We start from the raw sequence: 23445 nt of genomic DNA, 5'->3' as shown, positions 1-23445 counted from the left end.
CCATAATTGATGTCAGCATTAATTACAAATAGGACAATATGTATGTACATACATGTACATACTGTAACGGATTCATTAATTGACAATACCAAGTGTGGAACATGCCTAGGTCCGGTAATTATTTGGGTAGTGGACAAAGAGTAAACAGCCAAGACTTTTTAAAAATCCGAGACACACAGCCTGGATCTGATGATGCCTTCGAATTCACCCGGGGTGATTTCAATCCTCAGGTGCCTCTCATCTATCGAACGTCTGATGCTCCGGTGATCGATCAAGATATAACCGCGCGTTTGTAGCCCCCAGCCTCCAAGTAAGTATGTACTCATAGTATGTACTCGTGGGAAGAAGTACTTGATGCCTAGACGGACATTTGTTAATAAGTAATCAACTAAATTTCCCAAGACACAACAAGATGATTGCAAGACATGTACTATTTATTAGACTAAGAAAAAGTAACACCGTAACCGTACAGTTGGTAGTGGTATTACTGCACAGCAGCAGCAGGGTATTACCAACTACTAACCCGATTCCTACATGTTTGTACCCGACAAAGTCGACAAGCGAGGCTTCGAAAGTCCATCCAACCGACGTCACAGCGCGGCGTTGAATATCAAATCGCCAGACAGCCTCACTCAACAATCTTCCTACTAGTAGAACCTGATTCCATCGCGCCAAATAGCCAATGGTCGTTTCATCGACGGCAACAAGGTGTATAAGGGGCGGTAAAGAAACAGCGCATGATGGTGGGCAAGACACTACATGTAGTGACCCAACCCGGCGGCCAGCATCGGCTGCTAACCCAATCATCAACAAAGGAACCAACCCAGAAAAATCCAGTCGCGTACTCGCAGCAGGTAACAAGTACCCGAAAATGCACGTCCTAATCTGCAATTTCCATTGGAGTAGAAGTCAAAAGTACACCAAAAACTTGCAGCTGCATATTCGGGTACTTCATGCCTGTCGCGAGTAGTTGTGATTGGAAAAGGTAGAGAAATAAGAAAGGAAGGTCCCATATGTAGATAGTACAAGGCCCTGCTTCCCAGGCCAAAAAAAAAAATACAAACAAAAACTACAAGTCAAAGAAGCAAGATAAAGAGACCTGACCGACCACCTCAGACCCCGTAAACACCCAATTCAGAATAATCCATGCTATCAATACATATGAAAACGAAGAAGGAAAAGAGGTGCCCGGAATGAGACACAATTTAGACAAAGAAAAGGCGCGCAAACTAAGAGTAAGATATTTCACGCCCTGTGCATTCTGGCGATAAAGAGTAAATGCTAGGAGACATGAGACGCAATACTGTTGTTATGTTGCTATCCACTGAGAAAATAAATGCAAGTATCTTAATCGTGTAACATCAAGTGTGTTGTTGACATGAGCGTCGAGGGGGCCCTGAGTCTTTCAGCACTGATCTTTTGCGTTTTTCTTTTCCTTGTTTGGCGGTCTATTGGTGATTATGATATGTGTGCGTTGTTTAGAAAATAAAGAGTTGAGGCGGTGTATTTGTAACTTAATAGGGTGGACCCGAATTTCCAGCTGAATCTGGGTACACATAAAAACTTATCCCAATTATGGTGTATCTATAAGTTAAAACAGTCAGCCCTGAATCAAATGTAACCATCATTTATCCAATCTTATCGCGGCACGATGCCAAGAACTATAGCACCAAACAAAAAGCCGACAATGGTAGGCTTCAACATAGTTGTACTCACATTCCCAGTAGCATAGCCCCCTCGAGATAATTGCTCTTCCCATCTTGTATCAGATAATTTGTAATAAGGACGCTCATAAAGAAAACCACTGTTTCGAAAGTCTGAAAGTAAAGGCTCATTGGCTGCCCAATAATCCATCCGAGAATAACAAGGGCTGGTGTAACAAGAAGTGCAATCTGCATGCTACTTCCTATCGCAACTCCAATTGCAAGGTCCATCTAAAACCATAGTGTCAGTGTACTTCTTACAAGCGACATGTGCTTATACGCTGAGGATGAGTGACGACAATAGATTCTGGTGCTAGAGCTCTACTCAAAGGACTAGGCAGAAATGTGATGAGGTTGTCGGGGCTGAATGAGTGGGGTACATCTTGCAAGGATGAGTTGCATGAGCTGCATGAGCGCATAAAAAGAAAAGGAAACTGTGCCAAAGAACCCATCCACGTTCTTTTTTGAACAGGCTGGGACTACTATGAACAGTGACTGGAGTGTGCAGATTGTGTAAAAGGCAAATACAAACCTTGTTTTTCATCGCCACCACCACAGCTGTAACGTGCTCAGCTGCATTTCCCACGATTGGTATCAAAATCAATCCGATGAATGTTTTGCTAATTCCAGAGCTCCCAACAACACTGTCAATCGAGCCAACCAAGTATTCAGCACAGACAGCAACCGCGAGTGTAACAGCAACTAAGACAACGCCAGACTCGATAACTGTAAGGATAGGGGTATCTTGTTCGTTGCTATCTTGTTGGGAGGTATTTTCCTGGTCCTCGGACTGAAGTTCCGCGTCGAAGAAGTCGGAGTGTGTATGTAGTTGAAAAACCAGATAAAGTACATAGAGGATGAGTAAAACGACCGAAGTACCTCGGGAGAGATTAAGGACAAGAGAAAATCCCTCCTCTTTCGAGACATCCACGGTTGAGTAGAGCGCTGCAGGAATGATTAATGAAGCAGTGGCGACGGCCATGAGGGAGGACATGGTAGAAGCGACCGTAGTGTTGAAGGTTTGTTCCCTATACTTCATTCCACCAAATAGGAAACACATTCCAAGAACCTTAAAACAGAAAATTGTCAATCGAGCTTTCTGGATGAGGATGATGAAACTCCATGTCTAATCCAAACATACCAGAAGAATGTTAGATAGAATACTTCCCAGCATGCTGGCTTGCACGATCCTAATCTCTCCCTTGGTCAAAGCGACCACGCTGACCTTTACAAAGGAAGAATAATGTTAGTTAAAATTGTCTTCATATACTGCGTCAAGTTCTCCCAGAATACTTACAATCAACTCGACAGCATTTCCAAATGTAGCATTTAATAAACCCCCAAGAGTTTCGCCCACAACCAAGGCCAGCTCCTCGGTAGCAAAACTAAGCAAAGACGCAAGTGGAATGATGGCCAAAAAGTTTAGTATAAATGTAGCAGTTGGATTCCAGCCCAAGAATCCAGATAATACACCCAATGGCACAAAAATAAGCAATATGTTAACGTAATTACTTAAGAGGACGAGCTTCGATTTATGGTAAAAGCTTTTGCTGATATTTTGCACAGAGATTTTACTTCTATGAACGAAGCTGTTGCTGCTGTGGCCGCTGTAACTTCTATGGCCATTGGATTGCGGTAGGAGAGGCGCTGTTTCTCCGTTTGTGTGCCCGTTCATAACTTCTGTCGGAATGCTCTTAGTACGTCGACGAGCAATTGTGTTTGTTTTACGCCTTAAAGCCCCTGTTAAAGTATTCCAGCAACGGCGCCAATATGGCACGGTGCCGGTAGTGGTTAGCTTTGGGTCCAACACTTCGACTGATTTAATAAGAACTCCGGTTCTTGGTGAACTAAATTTAAAGGCTGAAGGAGCGGATATTTGAGAGGGATGAAGAGGAACGTAAAGCTGGACGGGAAAGAACGAATATTTCAAAAAGTATCATCGATATGTGATGGGTTCAAAATGACATTTAGATGGAGGGGAAGATGGGGAGGGGAAGGGCATATATATTTGGTCCGTAAATTATGGGGCGTGTACAGCCACTAAAGTGATGTACTTACACATCATTATGGGTCCCTCTCACGGGTAGGAAAGATTCTGTGGTAGGTGCCGAAAGGTGACCTAAGTATATTATGGACGCACGAGCGAGCGGTAAAGTGCTAACAATCAGGCGCTAGATAACGCAGATGAACGTTGTGAGTGAGTCCTTCTGAGGAGTCCAAAGTAATAACGACCTTGTGATGCGAAACGAGGATTATCAGCGAAAATTCGGAAGCGAACCTGTTAGAGTCTCAGGCGCCCGAAGGCTGTGCTTTTAGATCTGGTAGATAGTGGTGTGGGGAAGAGCTTGGAGACAATAAAAAAGCGCGACTAGGCGACAGAGGCAGAGTGGGAAGAGCACAAATTAAAAGGTCTTGGAAAGGGGGTGTTTGAATTTTGAATTGTAACGAAGGAGGAATAGAAGAAAGAGAAGGAGGAGAGGCGTCCCTTTCAAAGTAAGATTTGGGAGCTGAGATGACCCCAGTACTATAAAGCACTTGCTGCCTGACGTACAAATTGTCCAATGTTTACGGCTAACCTCTTACAATTATAGTAATGAAAAAAATTACAGCCAATAAAGCCCTTTCTAGAGGTATTAAAACGCTATCCTAATAGATAATGCGTTCTATAGAACCTCGAGAACTTTACTATCACTGCCCTGTTTTATGGGTCCCGGGCATATCCATAGCGTCATATTCTCTCCAAGGAGATCAAGCTCTGGTCTCATCGGGGGAGCCTCCGTCTTGCCAGTAGGGATGATATCCCAAAGGGGTGCCCATGTAAATAAATGAATATTCACGGTGAACTGTGATATATACCGGGTATGTGGGTGTTCGAGAATCCCGTACCTTTTCTGGACGGGCTTATGGTGACTTTTCTTGCCGATGTCGAAAAAAAAGCCACATCCACTCTAGTGAGTGTGGCTAGCGTATTAGCGTATGTATTGGTACTTGCCAAGCCATGCCCATCGCTGTAGAGTACATGTAGGCTCCAGAACGGAACATTAGCACTGTTGTCGCCGCCCCCTGAACACAACGATACCTAGATCTAGGGACTGCCGCGAATTCACTGAAGAAACTATACCGTCCTGATCTTGGGTCTGACAAAGCTAGCATCATCTATTATCGCCGGGCAACATTTACAGCCCGTTGTTGTCCCTTGCTTTCACTCGTCCCTCGATCACTGCCACCACCTATTCAACACCACTATCACCACTACCACCACCATATTGATAGGATCGATATATATCAGTCAATCGCCTCTCCCATATCTCCCTACGAATAGCCAAGCCGCCATCATGGTGGCCGAAACCCCCGAAGTTCCCTCCTTTATGGGCGTGCCAATGAAGCACTTATCACTTGTTACAGTACAACGCCCCCTTCTTTCAGTAAATGCAGGCCGATACATGTAGTTAATGGCAAGCTAACTTCGATAACTATAATATAGTTAACATTTCAAAACTCAGCATTGATACTTGTAAAGCCACCTACGTCTATGCTCTGCCATGGATCTCACCTACTCACACGTGATTGTAGATAATGCACTACTCCCGCGTCATGCCCATGACATCTCAACATCGATACTTTACCTCAACAGCAGTATTCCTCAATGAAGTTATCAAGCTTGTTATCTGTGTCTGGGTTGCACTTCGGGACCGCCGTAAAATAGACGGCCCAACAACTACGATGTCTCAGTCTGTGAGACAACTTTACACCGAGGTCTTTCGCCCAGATAACTGGAAGCTGGCCATTCCAGCATGTCTTTACACACTTCAGAACACTCTTCAATATATTGCCGTGTCTAATCTGGATGCTGCGACTTTCCAAGTCACCTACCAGCTTAAAATTCTGACCACTGCTCTGTTTAGCGTTACAATGCTACATAGGAGTCTTTCTTTGAGGAAATGGGTATCTTTAGTACTGTTGACAATAGGTGTTGGAATTGTCCAGCTGCCCTCTCCTGGTTCTTCAACACAATCACAGCCCTCGGAAAGCACTGATGGTAGCCACCAGCGCCGTTCAACAACTGATGATGGTACCCACAGTGATAATTCTGCGGAACTACAAATGAACCGAGCAGTTGGGTTATTAGCTGTCGCAATTGCATGCACGATCTCTGGTTTAGCTGGTGTATACTTTGAGAAAGTTCTCAAAGGTTCAAGCGCAACTCTCTGGGTCCGGAACATTCAGCTTTCGTTTTATTCGCTATTCCCCGCCTTTTTTATTGGAGTTGCGTTCGTAGATGGATCGGAAATCATGCGCAGAGGTTTTTTTGACGGATATAATGGCGTTGTATGGACCGCAATTGCGTTCCAAGCTGCAGGGGGAATTGTTGTGGCACTTTGTGTGAATTTTGCGGATAATATTGCCAAGAACTTTGCAACTAGCATTAGCATCTTGATTAGCTGTTTGGCGAGCGTTTATTTCTTCGATTTTGAGGTTACCATTAATGTAAGTTTCCTTTTCTGCTGCTTATATTTGGGGCTAACCAACTTTTAACAGTTTATGATTGGTTCCGGCGTTGTCCTTCTGGCTACATGGCTTTACTCAAAGCCCGAATCTAATACTACAAACGATTATATTCCGCTCGAGAAGACAGAGGTTGAAACTGTATTCGACAATAAGGAAGCTATTCTCTCTGAAGATGAAGCATCTAATCCCGCGGAGTTATTCAAAAGACAGGATTGATCAATTTGTTTTGGAATTTATTTTATTACAATCATATCATAAAATCATATTCCTCCGGTGTTTTTTCCCTTCTTTTTCCGTTTCTTTTGGTTCCGTGGATGATATCAATGACAGGGTTGTGGATTGAAATTTCCTATTTCTTTTTTCAGTTTTTCGTTTTGTTTTCATTTTCCCTTGCTTTCCTGCCTGAAGATTTTATGTAAATATGCATGGGAGATCCAAATACAGGTATAGAACAAACTTGATATATCATATTGTCACTCGTGTACTCTATGCAGGAACAACCAGAGAGCTGGTAATGGGCTATCCTTCAACGGGCCGCCCTAGTCAGAAATCCCAACCGTCGAAGTAAGAAAAGCCGAAAAATGCATAGGGTACATGTAAGTAGCTTACACCTAAAAATAAGAAAAAGGGGAGATGACGCTATGACCGATGTGAGGAAGGTCAAAGACTTTGGGGCATTACACTCGACACGGGATTATCTGCGGCCGGTTGGCTTCAAAGAACTGCACTGCACAGCAGCTCTCAGCTGAGATTGTGGCTACTTTTATTTGTTATTATTTTATTTTATTTTCGAGTCCACAGACCTCATCGAGCCGTTGTCAATTGAGTTGTCGTTGCTGTTGCAGGTTCCTAAGGAAGTATTTTCAGGCGTGGTGCATTGAGCTCGCGTGGGCTCGGATGTCTTGAACGAACGCAAGCTGAATACACCTCGGTAGAGTATTTGCTAATGCACGCTTAATCTACGGTTTCAGAAACTGCAATTGTATGTAACCTGTACATACATAGGTACTCTAGAATACTCTAGAGTAAGTAATCTATTGCTTTAACACAGTGAAGATTACCGAGCCTAAGTTCCCCGAGACATGCACTTTTTGAGTGAGACTGATTTATATGCACTGATGGTATATCCCGAGTATAGGGCTGAATTGTAATACGTGCATGATATACATGTATATACCGTACGGTAATGGTATATATTTTGTTACTTTGCAACCGTCTGGTCAAGAAACTAATCCGCGTGGCTTAAATTATGAAGAATTATTTGCATAGATGTCCTATCATACATTATACGGTATCATATCAGGTCCTGAGCCATTGGACCCTCAGTTTGCGATGTTCTGGATTTAACTGTATGAAGACCAAAAACCTTTGCGAACACGAGCACTTGTGTGAGCCTCCAGCACCTTCTTACCTAGCCCTAGTTTCTCTACCCCAGCCCCCAGGCATATGATTCATCACCGTGATCAACACTCCCATATATGCCCCTTGTTCTCAAAACTTTACTAATATTCCTCTAAAGCCCTCAGGTTTTAGTTCTGCAGCGAATGCATATCTTTAGCTCCGGCTATGAAAGCCAGCTCAAGGCTGCCAAATGGAGTCGTCATTGAAAACCGTCTCTAGCATACGAATCTCTAGAATACGAATCACTAGCATACGAATCTCATACTGCGCGCGCCTGGCAGAATTCTCTACAATTACGAGTGCTTTTTTACTCCGCCATCGCGACAAGAATTGGCACCGAGATCCGAGTGACTCTCTGTGACGCGTATTTTGCATGTAATTAATTATTAACCAGAGCACTGCCATATCACATATCACTCGGACAAAACGAGGGCGTGCATACAATTGGGTGTGCTGCCCTGGTCGTGTAGTGGATCACGCAATTTAATTGGCTAACAACACAGCCACGTTTTGGATACCACGAGTTTTCTTGACAGCTGCGAGATCGAATTAGAAAATAACTGGCGCATGCAACAGGCTATGCACATTGCGGAAACCGTTGACAGAGGAGCAGATAACCGGCCGTTTCTCCAGGTGAGGGGTCAATCCGGGCCGACCATGATATTCTCCTCAATCATGTCTTCTCTTTTCATTACGTAGTACTTGCGTGGGGCACCTACATACATATCAACCTGACTTTCCTCAGCCCTCGGATAGTCACGTATTTTATTATTGCCTTGGGGGCCTGTCGATCTGCGTGATGAATGTCTTCTGCGCGAAACCTGTTTGTAACATTCGGAGGAAAAGGGTGTAGCTATGGCTACACGTATATGTGCCCTACTCAGGGTACTCTACTGTAACTGTAGGTGGCCTTCTTGGCATGCATCGATTCCCTTTGCTGGACGTCATTTGATCTATGTTACCGTATTCCAGGTATTCCCAGCTTCCTTTACATGGTTAGTTTTCCAGAATGCATCTAGTGTAGGCAAATGTTCAATTGGTTCTAGCAGATATGATGGAGAGGTCGGTGTGGTAGGATGTGTTTTAGTCTGGCTTGGGGGCCACTTACACAGTGAATGTCGGCGACTTGAGATATATGTACCAATCGTTCCCTTTACCCGTACCTCTTGGCTAGGAGTAGTGTAAGCCATGGTGTTCCAACGACTGGAGTAATCCAACCTAGAAAATTCACAAGCCAATAACGATGGTGGGGTCTCAGGGTCTAAGATTTATTCAACATTTGCCATGCAGAAAATTATGTTTCAGATTAATTCGTCTTCCACCAAATAAAACGGCATAAACCTCTGGTTTGAAATATCAAAGAACACAATGATCACAGATCACAAGGAAGGTATGGCACCAACAAAATACTTAGCTGTCTTACTTTTTTCGTGATCGTTGTCAAGATTGATATTCGTTTCATCTTGATATTAGACACTGTCAGATGATGAGGGATGTTATTTCGTATACTCATTTGCCCGCGATGATCAACTGTATTTTCTCCACGTAACTCTAATCCATAAATATGGATAGTAAAAATTATTACTGGTGGTTCTTGTGACGAGTGATGGTTGGTGATGGTGGGTAAATCTCAAAGGTTATATATAAGTTCAAAAAAAGAAAGAAAAAAAAGTAGGTTAATTCTTGAAACACACGGATATAATCTATCCCAAAATTCAAACAATATGAGTTATAACCTCATGCGATGCAATGCTCTGCTATATATTTCGCTTCTTTATACATCTGACTGAAACACCTTTATCTGTCTACCTCACCAAACACCAAATCCATGGTTCCAATAATCGCGACGGCATCAGCCAACAGATGTCCTCTAGAGATCTGATCAAACGATCCCAAATGCGCGAAACCTGGTGCTCGGATCTTGCATCTATACGGCCTCTCGCTACCATCTGAAACGACGAACACACCCATCTCACCCTTCGGTGCCTCAATGGCACTGTAGGTCTCACCAGGGGGAACAGCGTAACCCTTAGTGTACAACAGGAAGTGGTGGATGAGCGCCTCCATGTTCTCCTTCATTGCTGCTCTTGGTGGCGGAGAAATCTTAAAGTCTTCTACACGGACAGGACCGGAAGGCATCATGTTAAGGCACTGGTGGATGATTCTGAGCGACTGCCTGAACTCCTCCATGCGGCAGAGGTAACGGTCATAGCAGTCTCCGTGAATACCCACAGGAACATCGAAATCTACTTGGTCATAGGCATCGTAGGGGGCAGCTTTACGGACATCCCAGGCAACACCGGAACCACGGAGCATGACTCCAGTGAAGGAGTAGTTGAGTGCGTCAGCAGCGGAGACGACACCGATACCCTTGGTACGGGCGACCCAGATCCGGTTGTCGGTAAGCAGCTCTTCAGTCTCATCAATGCGGTCACCGAATTGGGTGGCCCATTGGTAGATATCGTCAAGGAGACCGATGGGGATGTCCTGGTGGACACCGCCGGGGCGGACATAGGCGGCGTGGAGACGAGCACCAGACACACGTTCGTAAAATTCCTGGGTGGCAAGTGAGAATTTATCCGATGTGGGGAAAATAGAGTAGATAGGTGACATACCATCAACTTCTCACGCTCCTCGAATCCCCACAAGAAGGGCGTCAGGGCACCGACATCTAGGAACATGTGTTATCATGATATTTCTTTCCGGTATTATTGAAAAATTGATGCAAGGGCTTACCCATAGCATGTGACAAGACAGACATGAGATGGTTAAGGATACGAGTGATTTCCCCGAACAAAGTACGGATGAATTTAGCTCGTATCGGAATTTCAACATTAAGTAGCTTTTCCACAGCCAGTGAGAAACATTGCTCATTGGTCATCCTATATAATCAATTAATTTCTGCAATTCCCTAGATATAATGCCGGAGGCGAATACAAACTCACATGGAAACGTAATCTAAACGATCGAAGTATGGTAAAGCTTGTAAGTACGTCTTGTACTCAATCAACTTCTCCGTACCTCTGTGAAGAAGTCCGACGTGAGGATCAGCACGAATGATCTGCTCTCCGTTCAATTCCAGAATCAATCTCAACACTCCGTGAGCAGCCGGATGTTGGGGTCCCTATCGAAACCAATTCGGTCAGCCTTCCCTATCTTCCTCTGCAGTATATCGTTTGAGTGGCGACATACGAAGTTGACGGTATAGTGTCTGATCTTTCTGTTCTCGATCGCAGTAGGATCGTGTTTGGCGTCGTCCGTAATAACTGATTGCCCAAGAGTTAGCCCGGCTATATTGTATCCATCCGCCCGCCACAGTCAACCCACAAGCAGCATCGAGCGCCGCCCCTGCAGGGCCAGACTCCGTAAGTGTAGTGGGTGTGTACGCCTCCGCCCTCGATATTATTGTGTTCGAGAATGGGCGTATGGCGAATGCCTTCAGCGCCGGCGGGTTCGCCTTAAAGGCGGACGGCCGGGCGAAGCATAGTCTCTTCGCAGCCAGGCGAGCAAAAGTTGCCATAGTGGCGGTCAAGTTCAATTGGAGGTTGAGGGGAGATGCAGGCGCGATTAGAGAACGCGGCGGGGGGGGGGGGTGAGTTGAGGTCTTTGAAACAGACCGGGGGTGGTGGCGGGATTATTACTAAGGTGATGTAGTATCAGTTCCCGACAGCCGCCTGCAGACCCTCCCCCCCCCACTAATACTTTATTAGGTAATTCTGGACCTCGAGGGAGCTCCGCAGCCGGGTAACCATCCAGTAACCCCGCCAAATGATCGAATAATCTTCCTCGTAACTGATATCTGATATAGGAGAGTATGCCGAGAAGAACAAAGACTGTTGCTCCAGACTCCTCCACCGTGGGGGCAGTCCTTCCGGAAACATTTACGGATGGAGGTCCACTACCTAAACTCTTCGCCTTCGATCTGGATTACACTCTATGGCCATTCTGGGTCGACACGCACCCCACGCTCCCATTCCGGTATTCAAACCCTACAACAGTCCTCGACCGTGTAGACACGCCTTACGGCTTCTATGATTCTGTGCCGCGTATTCTACATGCTCTACGCGCAAGGAATATACCAATTGCCGCAGCATCAAGAACTCATTCCCCGCAGGGAGCGAGGCAAGCGCTCTCGCTCCTTGAGATTGAGGGAGAGAAGGCGATTGGGTACTTTGATTATATGGAGATCTACCCAGGCTCGAAGATCACCCATTTCAAGCGATTGATGAAAGAAACTGGCATTGACTATGAGGATATGCTGTTCTTTGATGATGAACATCGTAATGCGGAGGTCGATCGTCAACTCGGAGTGTGCATGGTGCATGTGCTAGATGGTATGGAACCGGGTGTGGTTGATGAGGGTGTCAGGGAGTGGAGAAAGAGGAGAGAAGAAAGGGATGTAGAAGAGGATCAACTAGACGAGGAGAAATGATTGATACTTAGAGCTTAGATTTCGATATCAAATCGCAATATATCATATATTCTCAACATTCAAATGGCTATTCCGTGATTGATATATTTGGGCCTAGTAAAACAAGACGAAAATGATAAGATTGAAATGACGTGAAATGAAGTGAAATGTATATTTTTGATATTCACAGTAAAACTCACGGCATCCACTGCCGTGGCAACTGTGGCAGCTAACTATTTCTTTGTACACTGCCAAATCGGGCCCTGTATATAATTATAAGTCCCTCATTGGCCTTTAGCTTGTAATACGTAGCAACACCGCAGTACCGCCTATTGAAAGCTTTGCATCAAATAAATTCTCACATGGCTCATCCGTGCGTAAGCACCTTTCCAGTGGTGGCTTCAAACTCACCTATCGTTTCAGCAAGCCGACCCGAGTTATCCCGTCATGATATCAATTGACAACTTCTCAGCTTGTCACGAACAACTCAAGTTACCCAGCCAATAGAAGAAATATAATTCTCATTTTTATTATTCTTCGACACACTTGCTGTACGACAAGCTGACAATATTGAAAAGTATCACCTGGGTTTCCACAAAACAGCGTCTACTCGACTCATCGATCATAGCTCGCACTGATTACGGAAGCAGCAAAGTAAAGCAAAGTAAACAAAAAACCCACAACTTTTGACATTCGTTATCGTTTGTTATGTCCCGAAAACTCCACGTCGAACAAATTACAGCCTGTCCTATATCATACAAAAAAAATGCCACACATGACTACAAAAAGAAATATAGAAAATGGTAGGAAAAAGAGACCAGCACGAAGAAAAGTAGTAAGAAAAGTCCTCAAACAAAAAGCTAATCTTGCATCTCTACTTCTTGCACTTCTTCCTCTACACCATCATCACCCCAGAGACCCTCCAGCTTGAACTCTGCTGCCCATTCCTTGACAATCTCCTTCTGGTCGCTCTCTCCAACCTCCTCATAGACCTGCTTGACTCCACCCTGCGCTGCTGCAGCCGCAACAGCAGTTATAGTGTTCGCCAGTGCTGGAGGGTCAATCCAGCCCTGGATGCGCCCATCACGCCAGTCCATGATTACCGTCTTTGCGGCAGCATCAATGTTAGGAATACCACGTTTTCCGAGCCTTCCACGCTTGCGAGCAACCTGTACAAGGAAATCGTTGACAACGTCTTTGGCGCTTGTGTTAATAAGCGGAGGGAGGTCATACAGCGCAAGCAGCTTCGCAAATAGAGCGTCTGAGGTGGAGAGACGACGGATCAGCAGAGCGATCGCGGGGACAGGGTCGACAATCTGCTTGGGTGGGATAGCGTTTAGGAGGATCAGGCGCGCCTGGTCGTCCTGCGATGAGCTCTCAGTGCTGCCTGGGAAGACAATACCAGGGGAGTCAATGAGCTTGAGCTTTTTGTCGAGCTTGATCTCGCGGAGGGATGTGGTGACACCGGCTTCAGCTCCTGTGGGACAGGATGCTTGAGATCCACCGAGACGGCCGCAGAGTGCGTTGATGACGGAGGACTTTCCAACGTTGGGGTATCCAATCACACCAACTGATACTGAGCGCTTCAACTGCTTGCTGTGAGCGAAGGTCTTGAGCGCCTTCAACAAGGCAGCCGAAGTGCCGGCGACAGTAAGTGCCTTATGGTCGAAAGTGTGAGCGTTAGCTGCAGAGTTGCTGGCACGGAGGGGAAGCGTCGGGAAGTATCGGCGGAGGTAAGTTAACCACCCCTTGAGAACGCTCGGCGGGATCAAATCGATCTTGTTGAGGATTAAGATCAGACGCTTCTCGCCGCCATCTGCAGCCATAACGGCACGCTCTACCTCGCGGGAACGAGTCCCTTCGGGGTCACGGGCATCAAGGACGTAGAGGACAACGTCGGCGGCATCAACGACTTGCTTAAACATCTTGTCAAAAGCCTTGCGGGAGGTATCTTTTGTGATGTTTGTTTCGTCTTCGTTTTCCTCTGTGTCTGACTCGCCGCTGGAGACACCATGCTCGGCTTCGTACTCAGCGGCGCGGGCGCGGGCGGAGGCAAGAAGAGCTGCCATTGCTGAAGTTCCATTCTAAGGAAAGACAGTTAGTAACTGTCTAAGCATTGGTTAGGGTCGGCTAGAGAAAACCCACTCCTTCGTCCATGTCCTCATCGCTGTCCTCCTCTTCCTCGGACATATCTTCCTCTTCTTCGTCAACCTCGTCAGCATCCACCATCACATCTTCACCGTTCTCCGCAGCAGCCTTCTTCCTCAATTTTGCAGCCTCCCTTCTCTTGAGCTGTTCCTCCTCTTTCGCTCTTCGGCCATCCTCAATCTCCGCAAGTAGTCGATCCTTGTAGGGAAAACTGTTCGGGATGTTCAATTTCTCCGTCTTCTTTCCCCTGTGGAGTTCAGGGTGCTTTTTTGCATCTTTACGCTCCTTGCGCTGCTTCTCAGCACTGCGCTTCTCGATCTTGTGTCGTAGGCGGACGGGAACACGCTTTGACTTCTTCTCTGCAGAGGGACAATGTATGTCAATTCAAATTCTAACAAATTGACATATAAGCTATTTGTATAATGGCAAACTCACTTGGCATTTTGAAGGTTTGCTGTTTGAAATGGGGTTTTGTGGTTGTGTTGTAAGTGAGAGAAAGGAAGCTTTTTTTCCTTGCCTTATTTTATTTTTTTGCGACCAGAGGAAAATTTCGTGGGGCGGTCGCAGTGAGGCCGGGTAACAAGATGAGAGAGGCAGGACCGACCCCGCCAAACATGGAGGGGAGCAAACAGAGCCTCTTCTGGGGTCGATATTGACCAGGCCCTCTCAACGATCTCGACATACTGTAACCGTTTACAGCGTCGGAAACTCCATTTGACGAGCAGGCTTAAATAAGGGTATATATATAGAGTAGACCCTTACTCTATAGTAACTCTGTAGGGTGAGTGCACTATAACGACATCAATAATATTCCTTCCACTCTACCCCCTCGACTTTATAAAGCGTGAGAAATGACCGTTATAGTCGCTCTTGGGTGAGTGTCATCTGTTGAGTACGGCTGCCAGTATGGGATGATATCAGAGACAACGAAACTACATGTAGTGCTGTAAGTAGGTTATGATTACCGGGGACAGTTGCGATAAACAAAGTGAAGCGACCAGCCAAAATGGGGCCGGAATACTGCACCTTCGCTCTCGGTTGGTTTTGGATTCTTATGTCCTGACGTTTCCTCACTCGCTTGGCCGAGTGATTATCCATGACGAATACCAATCCACCCCTAACCCACAGCTTAATTCTTCACTTCCGTCATTGTGCGTCAATCCCGTACCTGCGACAACCATTTCCACCACCACAGAGCGCATTTCCAAAGAACTGACAGCCATGAAGATCTTCGTCCGTCACCTTCGTATCCGCCCAAATATACGGTCTTCCCTTCGCGCACCCCCACAAGCCTCACCCGCGCACTACCAACCGCACCCCCATGTGCCTGAAGGCGTAGAAGCAGAATCACTCACCCGCTACAAGCCGCCTAGTAAGCTCAGTTCGCCAACTCGTAGCGCACTGCAGGAGAGCCGTATACCGGCCAGTCGTCAGCAACTACAGCAATCGCAATACCGAAACAGAGATTACGATGCGGAGGAGGAAACCAGTAGCTACACTCCGAGACAGCGCTCTAGAGAATACGAAGAGGAGGAGATAACCTCCTACTCGCCCCGTCAGCACGCCTCAAGGGCTCGACCCCAGTCACAGCCCCGATATCAGAGCCATGAAGAAAACGACGAGGTCAGCGCCTACAGCTCCCGTCAGCGCTCTTCAAAGAGCAGGGCATATGAAGAAGATTCAGGCGACTACGCCCACCACTCGCGCACGTCAAAGGCCGAATCATATGCAGAGATTGAGCCCACAGAGCGTGCTCCAAAACCTCCCAAGGAACCGCGCGTCAGAGAACCCCGCCTGCACCTCTCCGACCTCATCCCCGAGAGCTTCACCCCATACTCCTACCGCTGGGAGACGCTCGCTCCTACCCCCGACGAGCTCATTGACGCCGACCGCTTCTTCCTCAAATACCCGCCCAAGCATCTGTGGTCTGAGGCTAAGTTCAAGAAGATTGATTTTGGGGACGTGCCTGAGGTGTGAGGTCTCCCTTTTCTTTGTTCTACCTCAATGCTCTGCTAATACTATAGACAGGTTGCGTTTCTCGGCCGCTCGAACGTAGGAAAGTCTTCGCTGCTGAATGCGTTGCTAAATAACAAGAACCTGGCATATACATCGTCTAAGCCTGGGCGAACGAGGCTCATGAATGCATTTGGTATCGCGGACGGGAAGCTGGTGTTGTTAGATATGCCGGGGTATGGGCATGCCTCTAGAGAGGAATGGGGAGTGCAGATTATGAAGTACTTAAAGTCACGAAAACAGTATGTGGGCTTGGTTTATTGACATATTTGGAGGTGGCGTACTGATATTAGCATATATAGGTTCCGACGTGCTTTCTTGCTGATTGATGCGAAGCATGGACTTAAAAAGAACGATTTGCAGCTTCTAGAACAGTTTGGGCAGGAGGGTATCTCATACCAGATTGTGTTATCGAAAATCGACAGGGTCAAGCCAAAGGATTTAGAAAAGCTATTCAAGGAGGTACGTGATCTCATGGAAAATGGAATCCCCGGTGCCAATGCTGGCCTTGGGGAGATTCTGGCTACAGCTGGAGACCCTGCGAAGAAGGGAGAGAAAAAAGTGGGACTGAGTGACCTGAGACGGGCTATCTTGGTCGCTTCTGGCCTGGAAGGCGTTCAAATTTGAGAAATGATCGCTTAGACATGAAAATGAAAACTGGGCTTGTATAAGTACGAAAGTGTACAGTGTAGACCGGGTATGTATCACGGCAATCAAAGCGGTAATCTAGACAATGTTTTGGCCTGCCCTCAAAAAAAGAAGTGAATATAGAATACAGAATGGTAAACCTCCTACTTCCACAGCTTGGACAATGACATTTCCTTGTCATCGTGCTTGTTAAGAACCTTGGCCGTTGCAAGATCTGAATAAAGGTTGTTAACAGGTGAAATAATACTGAGGAGGGGGATCGCATACCAAAATCTTCCTGCGTTACGTGAATTCGCCGTTCTCGGAGGGCATACATTCCCGCCTCAGTACACACACCCTTCAGCTCAGCGCCAGAGCAACCATTCATCTTCTCTGCAATCTTTTTAAGATCGATTCCTCTAGTCAAGTTCATAGACCTGGAGTGAATCCTAAGAATATCGGCACGGGCCTCGACACTAAGATAAGGATGTCAATAATTGATCAGAGAGTAGGTGAGATCGCGTGAGACATACGTTGGAGGAGGGAACTCAATCTTCCTATCAATTCGCCCAGGCCGTAACAGTGCAGGGTCCAAGATATCCAATCTGTTTGTCGCCATGATAACCTTAATGTTCTTTGTGGGCTCAAAGCCGTCCAACTGATTCAACAGCTCCAACATAGTCCTCTGAACTTCAGAATCTCCTCCAGAGTTTCCTTCAACACGACTGCTACCAATACTATCGATTTCGTCCATAAAAATAATACTGGGTGCATGCTCTCTCGCCATTACGAATAACTCTCTAACCATGCGAGATCCCTCACCGATATACTTTTGCACCAACTCAGAACCAGACACACGGATAAATCGACAATCTGTGTGATGGGCAACCGCACGAGCAAGAAGGGTCTTGCCGGTACCGGGCGGGCCGTAAAGGAGGACACCCTTTGGTTGCGCAATACCGAGAGATTCGAACAATTCGGGATGTTTTAATCCAAGTTCGATGACCTCCTTAATCTCCTTGATCTGTTGATCAAGACCACCAATCATGTCGTATGTGCTGTCGGGGACCTTTTCGACCATCATGAGAGAGACAAGGGGGTCAACCTGAAGATATTAGCTTGAGCTTCAATTAATAAGAAGTAGGGAAAGACGCACAGAGCTTGGCAGCATCCTTTCTAGTCTATATGAATCTGAAAGGAGAGTGACACGCTTGCCGGGGGTGAGTTTCGAGATATCGACACTTTCCGCAACGTCGACAACTACCACTAAAATCAGATGGCCCCTCCCAACATTATAGCTTGATCAGACCATACCATATTTCCCTTCTGGGTGAACCTTAACCAAAACCCTTTTACTACCCATTACCTTCACGACCTCTCCGACGTATGAACCCGGTTGTTGGAGTAATCCAAGCTCCTCTCTAAGAAGGCGAACTAGAGAAATATTATCAGCATCCGTAGACATCAAGGATAGATTATGGACAGCAAAGTTGCGACAAAAGGTAATATCAAATATCAGAGAAGGCAAGGGCCCGCGAAGACCCCGCCATGTAGCTATTCCGCATTAAAAGAGTACAAGTCTCTAAGACTGGTGCCAGCTTGTGTCTCATCCTGTAGATGTGATAAATAGGAATGTATACATAAAAGATCTACCAACCTCTTGAGTTGTAATCATTGCGCTGGGCCTCCAATCTTCTTAGTTTAGAGTTCCGTTCGATGATCTCCAGCTCCAACGACTCGATCTTATTGTGGAAGAAGCTGTTAAGGGCCATGTTGCTTGCCCAAACGATGCTGTATGAGTGAAAATTGACAATGACAGTATTTTATTAGATCTTTGATGACCGTAGGCTAGCTGAATAGATGGATAATGCTGATGGGGAGGTGGTTCACGATGATGATGATGGATGATGGATGGCGGAGTTACTGGTGTTGGAGCAGTTAGTAGGACATTGAATCACACGTGATCTGTGTTCAACAATCGGTTTGTCATCAGGGACCTTATGATGGAAGTTGCCCTGTCTCAGGGCAGCACTGATCACATTGCAACACAAAAGAACACCTCGCCTCTCCCCTGACCTCCAGAGCATTTAGGTAGCCCGATTTCCGCCTCGATCCTTCTTCCAACAGCATACTGCGACCACTACCACCACTTGATACCAACCATTCCTTCAAAGCCGTTCTTTCAAATACATCCATAATGTCTGACCAATTTGCACAATTCGCCGAGATCCCCAGAGAGTTCCTTAAAGATGGAACCCTATTCATCAACAGATGCACTAAGCGTATGCCGCCTTCATTGTTCTATCGCAGTTTCTCAACTCCAGTGCGCTAACATCTATTACTTACTATAGCGGATAAGAGAGAGTTCATCAAGATCTCACAGGCCGTTGGTATCGGTTTCGTTGTCATGGGCGCCATTGGCTTCATTGTTAAGCTTATTCACATTCCCGTCAACAATATCTTGGTGTATGTATTCCTTTCTAAATTGCGCGAGTGTATAACAGAAATGCTAACAATTCTTGCAGCGGCGCTGCTTGAATAAACAATTTAATCATTTTCTCAAACCGGGTGTTACGAGATAGTAACGGTACGACTGGGTCTGGAGTTTAGCGGTATTTGGTGGACAAGGAAAACCAAGGCAGGGGATTTTATTATCGATGAGTGGCGATTTTAACAACTATTACTGTACGATACTTAGGCGCGGTTTTATTCTTTCATTCTTTTTTTTCTTTGTTCAAAAAGCATTGGATTAGATTCCACAGCCACGATATAGAACTTAAGTGTAGTTTTGGTGTTCAGTGACCTTAACTCGTGAGATCTTCAAATGAGAGAAATAGAAATGATAGTAAATACATGTGCGTGGCTCGAGCTCTCAGACGTAAAATGCAGAACATCCAGACCCAAGACCCGACACCTACCTCGCTTGGGACCCCACACTTACCCGAATCACGTCCCTTCCAAGCCACGATTTCGCTAACTCAAATCGGCGCGTTTCCATTTCCAGAACGCGTCTCACCCTGGGAATTTACCGTGGATCCTCCTACTCTGAAGTGCTCCCAACTCCTCCACAACCAAAAATCCACCACCTGTCTTTCTAGAAATAGAGAAATCAACAATGTCAGACTCCGAAGATAATTCCACCGCAGATTCAGGCAGCTTCCCTTTGCCGCCTTCCTCTATAAACCCTTACACAGTCCTCTGCATCCCACCCACCTCTACCGTAAATGAAATACGAGCTGCATACCGCCGTCTCGCGCTTCAAACACATCCCGACAAAGTGCCACCCGCAGAGCGTGAAGCTGCGCATGTCAAGTTCCAAGAGATAGCCTTCGCATACGCCATTTTAAACAACGAGGACCGGCGTGCACGCTATGATGCTACAGGAAGCACAAGTGAGGATGTCTTTGAAGAGGGTTTTGACTGGAAGGATTTCTTTCGAGCTCAGGTAAAGGATCTCGTGAGTCCAGAGGCTGTAGAGAAGTTTAAGAAGGAGTACCAAGGTTTGTTACTCCTATGCGAATCATTGATACCAATTCTTACAAAATATAGGATCGGACGGGGAGCGTTCAGCAGTTCTACAGGCGTATACAGATACTAAAGGTTCCCTCGATGAGATATTTCAGCGCGTCATGGTTTCCAGCGTTCTCGATGATGAGGATCGTTTCAGGATAATGATCCAGCAAGCTATCGATGCCGGCGAAGTAGAATCCTACAGAGCATTTACCAAGGAGTCTGCGAAATCTAAGAAGGCACGACGGGACTTGGCCGAGAGTGAGAAGAAAGAAGCAGAGGAGTACGCAAAGGAGTTGGGCGTATGGGACGTGTTATTTGGAGAGAAAAAGAAACGTAAGGAAGAGCAGGAAGCTGCAGAGGCAGTGGGAGACGTGGAAATGCATGAAGCCCAGGACGAGGAAGACGAGGATGAAGAGACTGCAGAAAGTACAAGCGGTAAAGGAAAGGGGAGAACTGCGAAAAAGGCTGAGCCGGCGGGTAGGCCTAATACGCGAGTTGAGAAGAAGACGAAAGCAAAGAAGGAGGACGACACATCCGCCCTCGAGAACCTGATCAAGAACCGGCAGGCGGATCGACAGGCAGGCTTTCTAGCTAGTTTGGAAGCTAAGTATGGTGTTGATGGAAGTGAGGTCAAGAAAGAGAAGAAAGGCAGGAAGACAGGTAGGGGCAGAAAAGCTGTCGACGAGGATCTAGACGGAGATGCCGCGGAACCAACAGAGGAGGAATTCCAAGCTGCTAAGAAAAAGCTCGAAAGCAGAGGAGGAAAGAAGAGGAGTGGGGAGAATGGGAAAGCAGAAAACAGCACAGGAGAGAGGCGTTCAAAGAGAAACAAACCTTAATTAGCGTATCGCTACGTTTACTATAATTAATCTCCTGTTAAGATGCTTGTTTTATTACTGTTGGCCATTTGAATCACATATCACACGCGAGTTTGAGGCACAAAGTTCTTAAGATCACGGACAAGTGTTTTAGTATTATTATTCTTATTATTATTACTATGATTTGTAGATAATTAAATAATCTAGATTGGTCTATACCAACCTGGCCCAAAGAAACGTCACATTGAGTTTATTATCTGTAAAGAAGCCCAAGTTAGAATGGTGTTTCATCATCGAATCGTGAAGAGACGTGTTGTTTGAAAAAAACAAAAAAGAAACATAATATCAGGCTACGGCCCCGGTCAAAGGGCAGATTCATCAATACCCCACGTATGGCGGGGGCTTATGAAGACCGTCGTGAGATTGTAGAAGGGGTATCATCATATAAGATGCTTCTTTGGAGGAGGATAAAAGGAAGGAAAGGGGAATTGACTAACCTTTGAGGGTGGATATTGAGTAGTGGGTGTTAAAGAGTCCTAAAGTATTATTTTCTAGAATATGTTAGTCTTTGTAAAAAGGAACAAAAACGATTAATGGGGAGAATAAGCGGGCAAAAGTCAGACGTTCCAAGTTTTCGTCTTTTGCAAGGATGCTACTCCAGCTCGGACATATGCTTGTCTTTTGTAAAGGAAATATCATCATACAGAATAGGGTAGGGCAAAGTTAAAAACAAATAGGAATCTTACAGTTGATGGTACAGCTGTAAGCCTGGTGTTAGTCATAAATAGATAAAATTCTCCTTTTTCCCCTGTATCTTAGAAAGAAAAAAACTAGTTAGCAAATTGTCAATTTGATGCGTTGCTTATATTTAAGAGGGTAAAGCTGAAAGCTCAGATATTGCATGAATGGTATTAAAAGTTTTTCTCGTCATTGGCAAAATGCCAGATATGACTCGTCATCTAAAGTGGATATCATCATTGGAGGGGTAGAAAGCACAGGAACAAGAGATGGTTTACCTTTTGGTTATTGAGTCTATGTGCGGAAAATATATTCTCATTACTAATTAAAAACATAAATGTCAGTAATGAACCATCCCCTACGATAACGTAGCAGAAATGACAACAAGTGCGGGCAAGATGTCAGGGTGGCAGGGTTTCTGAGGCCCATGCCGAAGTTGCGTCTCGATCATTAGATTTCAGAGACCAGTGCTCTTGCAAATCATCCTTCAAGATGGCCCGCACGCACGATGTTCACAAAGGAAGAAGAAGTGTTCTTACATTCGTTGATGCATCCATGGTTCACCTGAAATAGATAAAAGTTAGTATAAGGAAAAAAAAAAATTGTTCGACGTATATTAAAGAGTGTAGGGAATTGAAAGCTCAGAAATAGCCATTTTATTTCCGCAACGCGCCGAAGCACTTGGACGGTAATTTCCAGCGTATATAGTTGTCAAATTGTTCATCTCTGCGATCTGGGACTGGAACAGGGCAAGTGTGAAGGGTAGTGAGGCATAAGGGAGGAGTGGGGCTTACCATAGAGTTTTTGCTGCTTTCTTGTTGATCGAGGTTAGCATTGTGTTCCTATGTACACTCATCTATTTCAGTTAGCAAAGAACCAATAGAGTCTCTTGCAGTGTGAGGGACAAAGTGATGATGGAGGTTTCGATATCAGCCTGACGTGCAAAGTAGTTTCACGCCTCAACCCGTTGGGAAGAAGTCAAAGACTCTAGTTATGCGGTTGTACAAATCATCACCAAAGAAACCATTGGTCGAACGATTGTGGGGATTTGGGAAGACATTCATAAAGAGTGGGGGACAATTGCTTACCTGCTGCATTGTGTATTGACGACTTTTGTGATGCTTATGATGGTGATGAGGTTGAAAAAGGTTAAAAAGTGTGGAGCGCATGGAAAATTTCTATTTGTAGCTCAAGTAATTTTTTTCACCGCCTTGGCAACTTTAAGGCATGGGACTGGTAAATCGACTTAACCCTTAACCTGGTCCCCGACCCTTCGCCCTCAGCCCTACATACATGTATGTGCCGGTAATGCTTACTTAAATATCGATCACGTGGAGATCTACCAATGATTGCCCGGCTAAATAAGGCTAAGACTATGTCCGATGATCCCTTGCGCAATACCTCAGACCTTTAAACGCTGTATCGAACCAAACAATTGATCTTCAACCTCGGCCATGAACATTTCCGGTGGCGGAAAATCTCGGAAGGCACCGGTTGATGTCTGGATTCTTACCTTGCCGAAATCTCGCGATGGATCGGAGGTCCGGGGGAAGAAGGGATTGCT

General features: G+C 45.7%; 9 protein-coding genes across 9 annotated transcripts; 5 read left to right on the top strand and 4 right to left on the bottom strand.

Annotated features, from left to right (window-relative positions):
• Positions 1 to 1514: 1514 nt before the first annotated feature.
• On the bottom strand, positions 1515 to 2697 carry H6S33_010035 (uncharacterized protein; the record flags this gene model as incomplete). The annotated part of the gene is made up of 3 exons (XM_044841376.1): positions 1515 to 1584; positions 1717 to 1934; positions 2236 to 2697. The coding sequence occupies 3 exons, from the start codon at positions 2695 to 2697 to the stop codon at positions 1515 to 1517; spliced, it is 750 nt and encodes a 249-aa protein (XP_044697178.1).
• Positions 2698 to 5038: 2341 nt separating this feature from the next.
• H6S33_010034 (uncharacterized protein) lies at positions 5039 to 6428 on the top strand (the record flags this gene model as incomplete). The annotated part of the gene is made up of 4 exons (XM_044841375.1): positions 5039 to 5107; positions 5188 to 5217; positions 5277 to 6191; positions 6243 to 6428. 4 exons carry the CDS (start codon positions 5039 to 5041, stop codon positions 6426 to 6428), a joined length of 1200 nt encoding a protein of 399 aa, XP_044697177.1.
• Positions 6429 to 9410: 2982 nt separating this feature from the next.
• On the bottom strand, positions 9411 to 11133 carry H6S33_010033 (uncharacterized protein; the record flags this gene model as incomplete). The annotated part of the gene is made up of 6 exons (XM_044841374.1): positions 9411 to 10169; positions 10229 to 10284; positions 10350 to 10495; positions 10559 to 10737; positions 10806 to 10879; positions 10941 to 11133. 6 exons carry the CDS (start codon positions 11131 to 11133, stop codon positions 9411 to 9413), a joined length of 1407 nt encoding a protein of 468 aa, XP_044697176.1.
• Positions 11134 to 11427: 294 nt separating this feature from the next.
• Positions 11428 to 12045, top strand: H6S33_010032 (uncharacterized protein; the record flags this gene model as incomplete). The annotated part of the gene is made up of 1 exon (XM_044841373.1): positions 11428 to 12045. One exon carries the CDS (start codon positions 11428 to 11430, stop codon positions 12043 to 12045), a length of 618 nt encoding a protein of 205 aa, XP_044697175.1.
• An 839-nt stretch (positions 12046 to 12884) lies between these two features.
• On the bottom strand, positions 12885 to 14614 carry H6S33_010031 (uncharacterized protein; the record flags this gene model as incomplete). The annotated part of the gene is made up of 3 exons (XM_044841372.1): positions 12885 to 14108; positions 14170 to 14531; positions 14608 to 14614. 3 exons carry the CDS (start codon positions 14612 to 14614, stop codon positions 12885 to 12887), a joined length of 1593 nt encoding a protein of 530 aa, XP_044697174.1.
• Positions 14615 to 15393: 779 nt separating this feature from the next.
• H6S33_010030 (uncharacterized protein) lies at positions 15394 to 16812 on the top strand (the record flags this gene model as incomplete). Its single annotated transcript, XM_044841371.1, has 3 exons — positions 15394 to 16143; positions 16201 to 16427; positions 16488 to 16812. 3 exons carry the CDS (start codon positions 15394 to 15396, stop codon positions 16810 to 16812), a joined length of 1302 nt encoding a protein of 433 aa, XP_044697173.1.
• Positions 16813 to 16976: 164 nt separating this feature from the next.
• On the bottom strand, positions 16977 to 18584 carry H6S33_010029 (uncharacterized protein; the record flags this gene model as incomplete). The annotated part of the gene is made up of 6 exons (XM_044841370.1): positions 16977 to 17047; positions 17101 to 17288; positions 17346 to 17917; positions 17969 to 18072; positions 18127 to 18246; positions 18470 to 18584. The coding sequence occupies 6 exons, from the start codon at positions 18582 to 18584 to the stop codon at positions 16977 to 16979; spliced, it is 1170 nt and encodes a 389-aa protein (XP_044697172.1).
• A 425-nt stretch (positions 18585 to 19009) lies between these two features.
• On the top strand, positions 19010 to 19350 carry H6S33_010028 (uncharacterized protein; the record flags this gene model as incomplete). Its single annotated transcript, XM_044841946.1, has 3 exons — positions 19010 to 19094; positions 19164 to 19278; positions 19338 to 19350. The coding sequence occupies 3 exons, from the start codon at positions 19010 to 19012 to the stop codon at positions 19348 to 19350; spliced, it is 213 nt and encodes a 70-aa protein (XP_044697171.1).
• Positions 19351 to 19927: 577 nt separating this feature from the next.
• H6S33_010027 (uncharacterized protein) lies at positions 19928 to 21164 on the top strand (the record flags this gene model as incomplete). Its single annotated transcript, XM_044841945.1, has 2 exons — positions 19928 to 20312; positions 20362 to 21164. 2 exons carry the CDS (start codon positions 19928 to 19930, stop codon positions 21162 to 21164), a joined length of 1188 nt encoding a protein of 395 aa, XP_044697170.1.
• Positions 21165 to 23445: the final 2281 nt, after the last annotated feature.

Source organism: Morchella sextelata (genome assembly GCF_020137385.1).
Source record: "Morchella sextelata strain SCLS chromosome Unknown scls_4, whole genome shotgun sequence".
Taxonomy (NCBI): Eukaryota; Fungi; Ascomycota; class Pezizomycetes; order Pezizales; family Morchellaceae; genus Morchella; species Morchella sextelata.
This window is presented reverse-complemented; position numbering and strand designations above follow the sequence as displayed.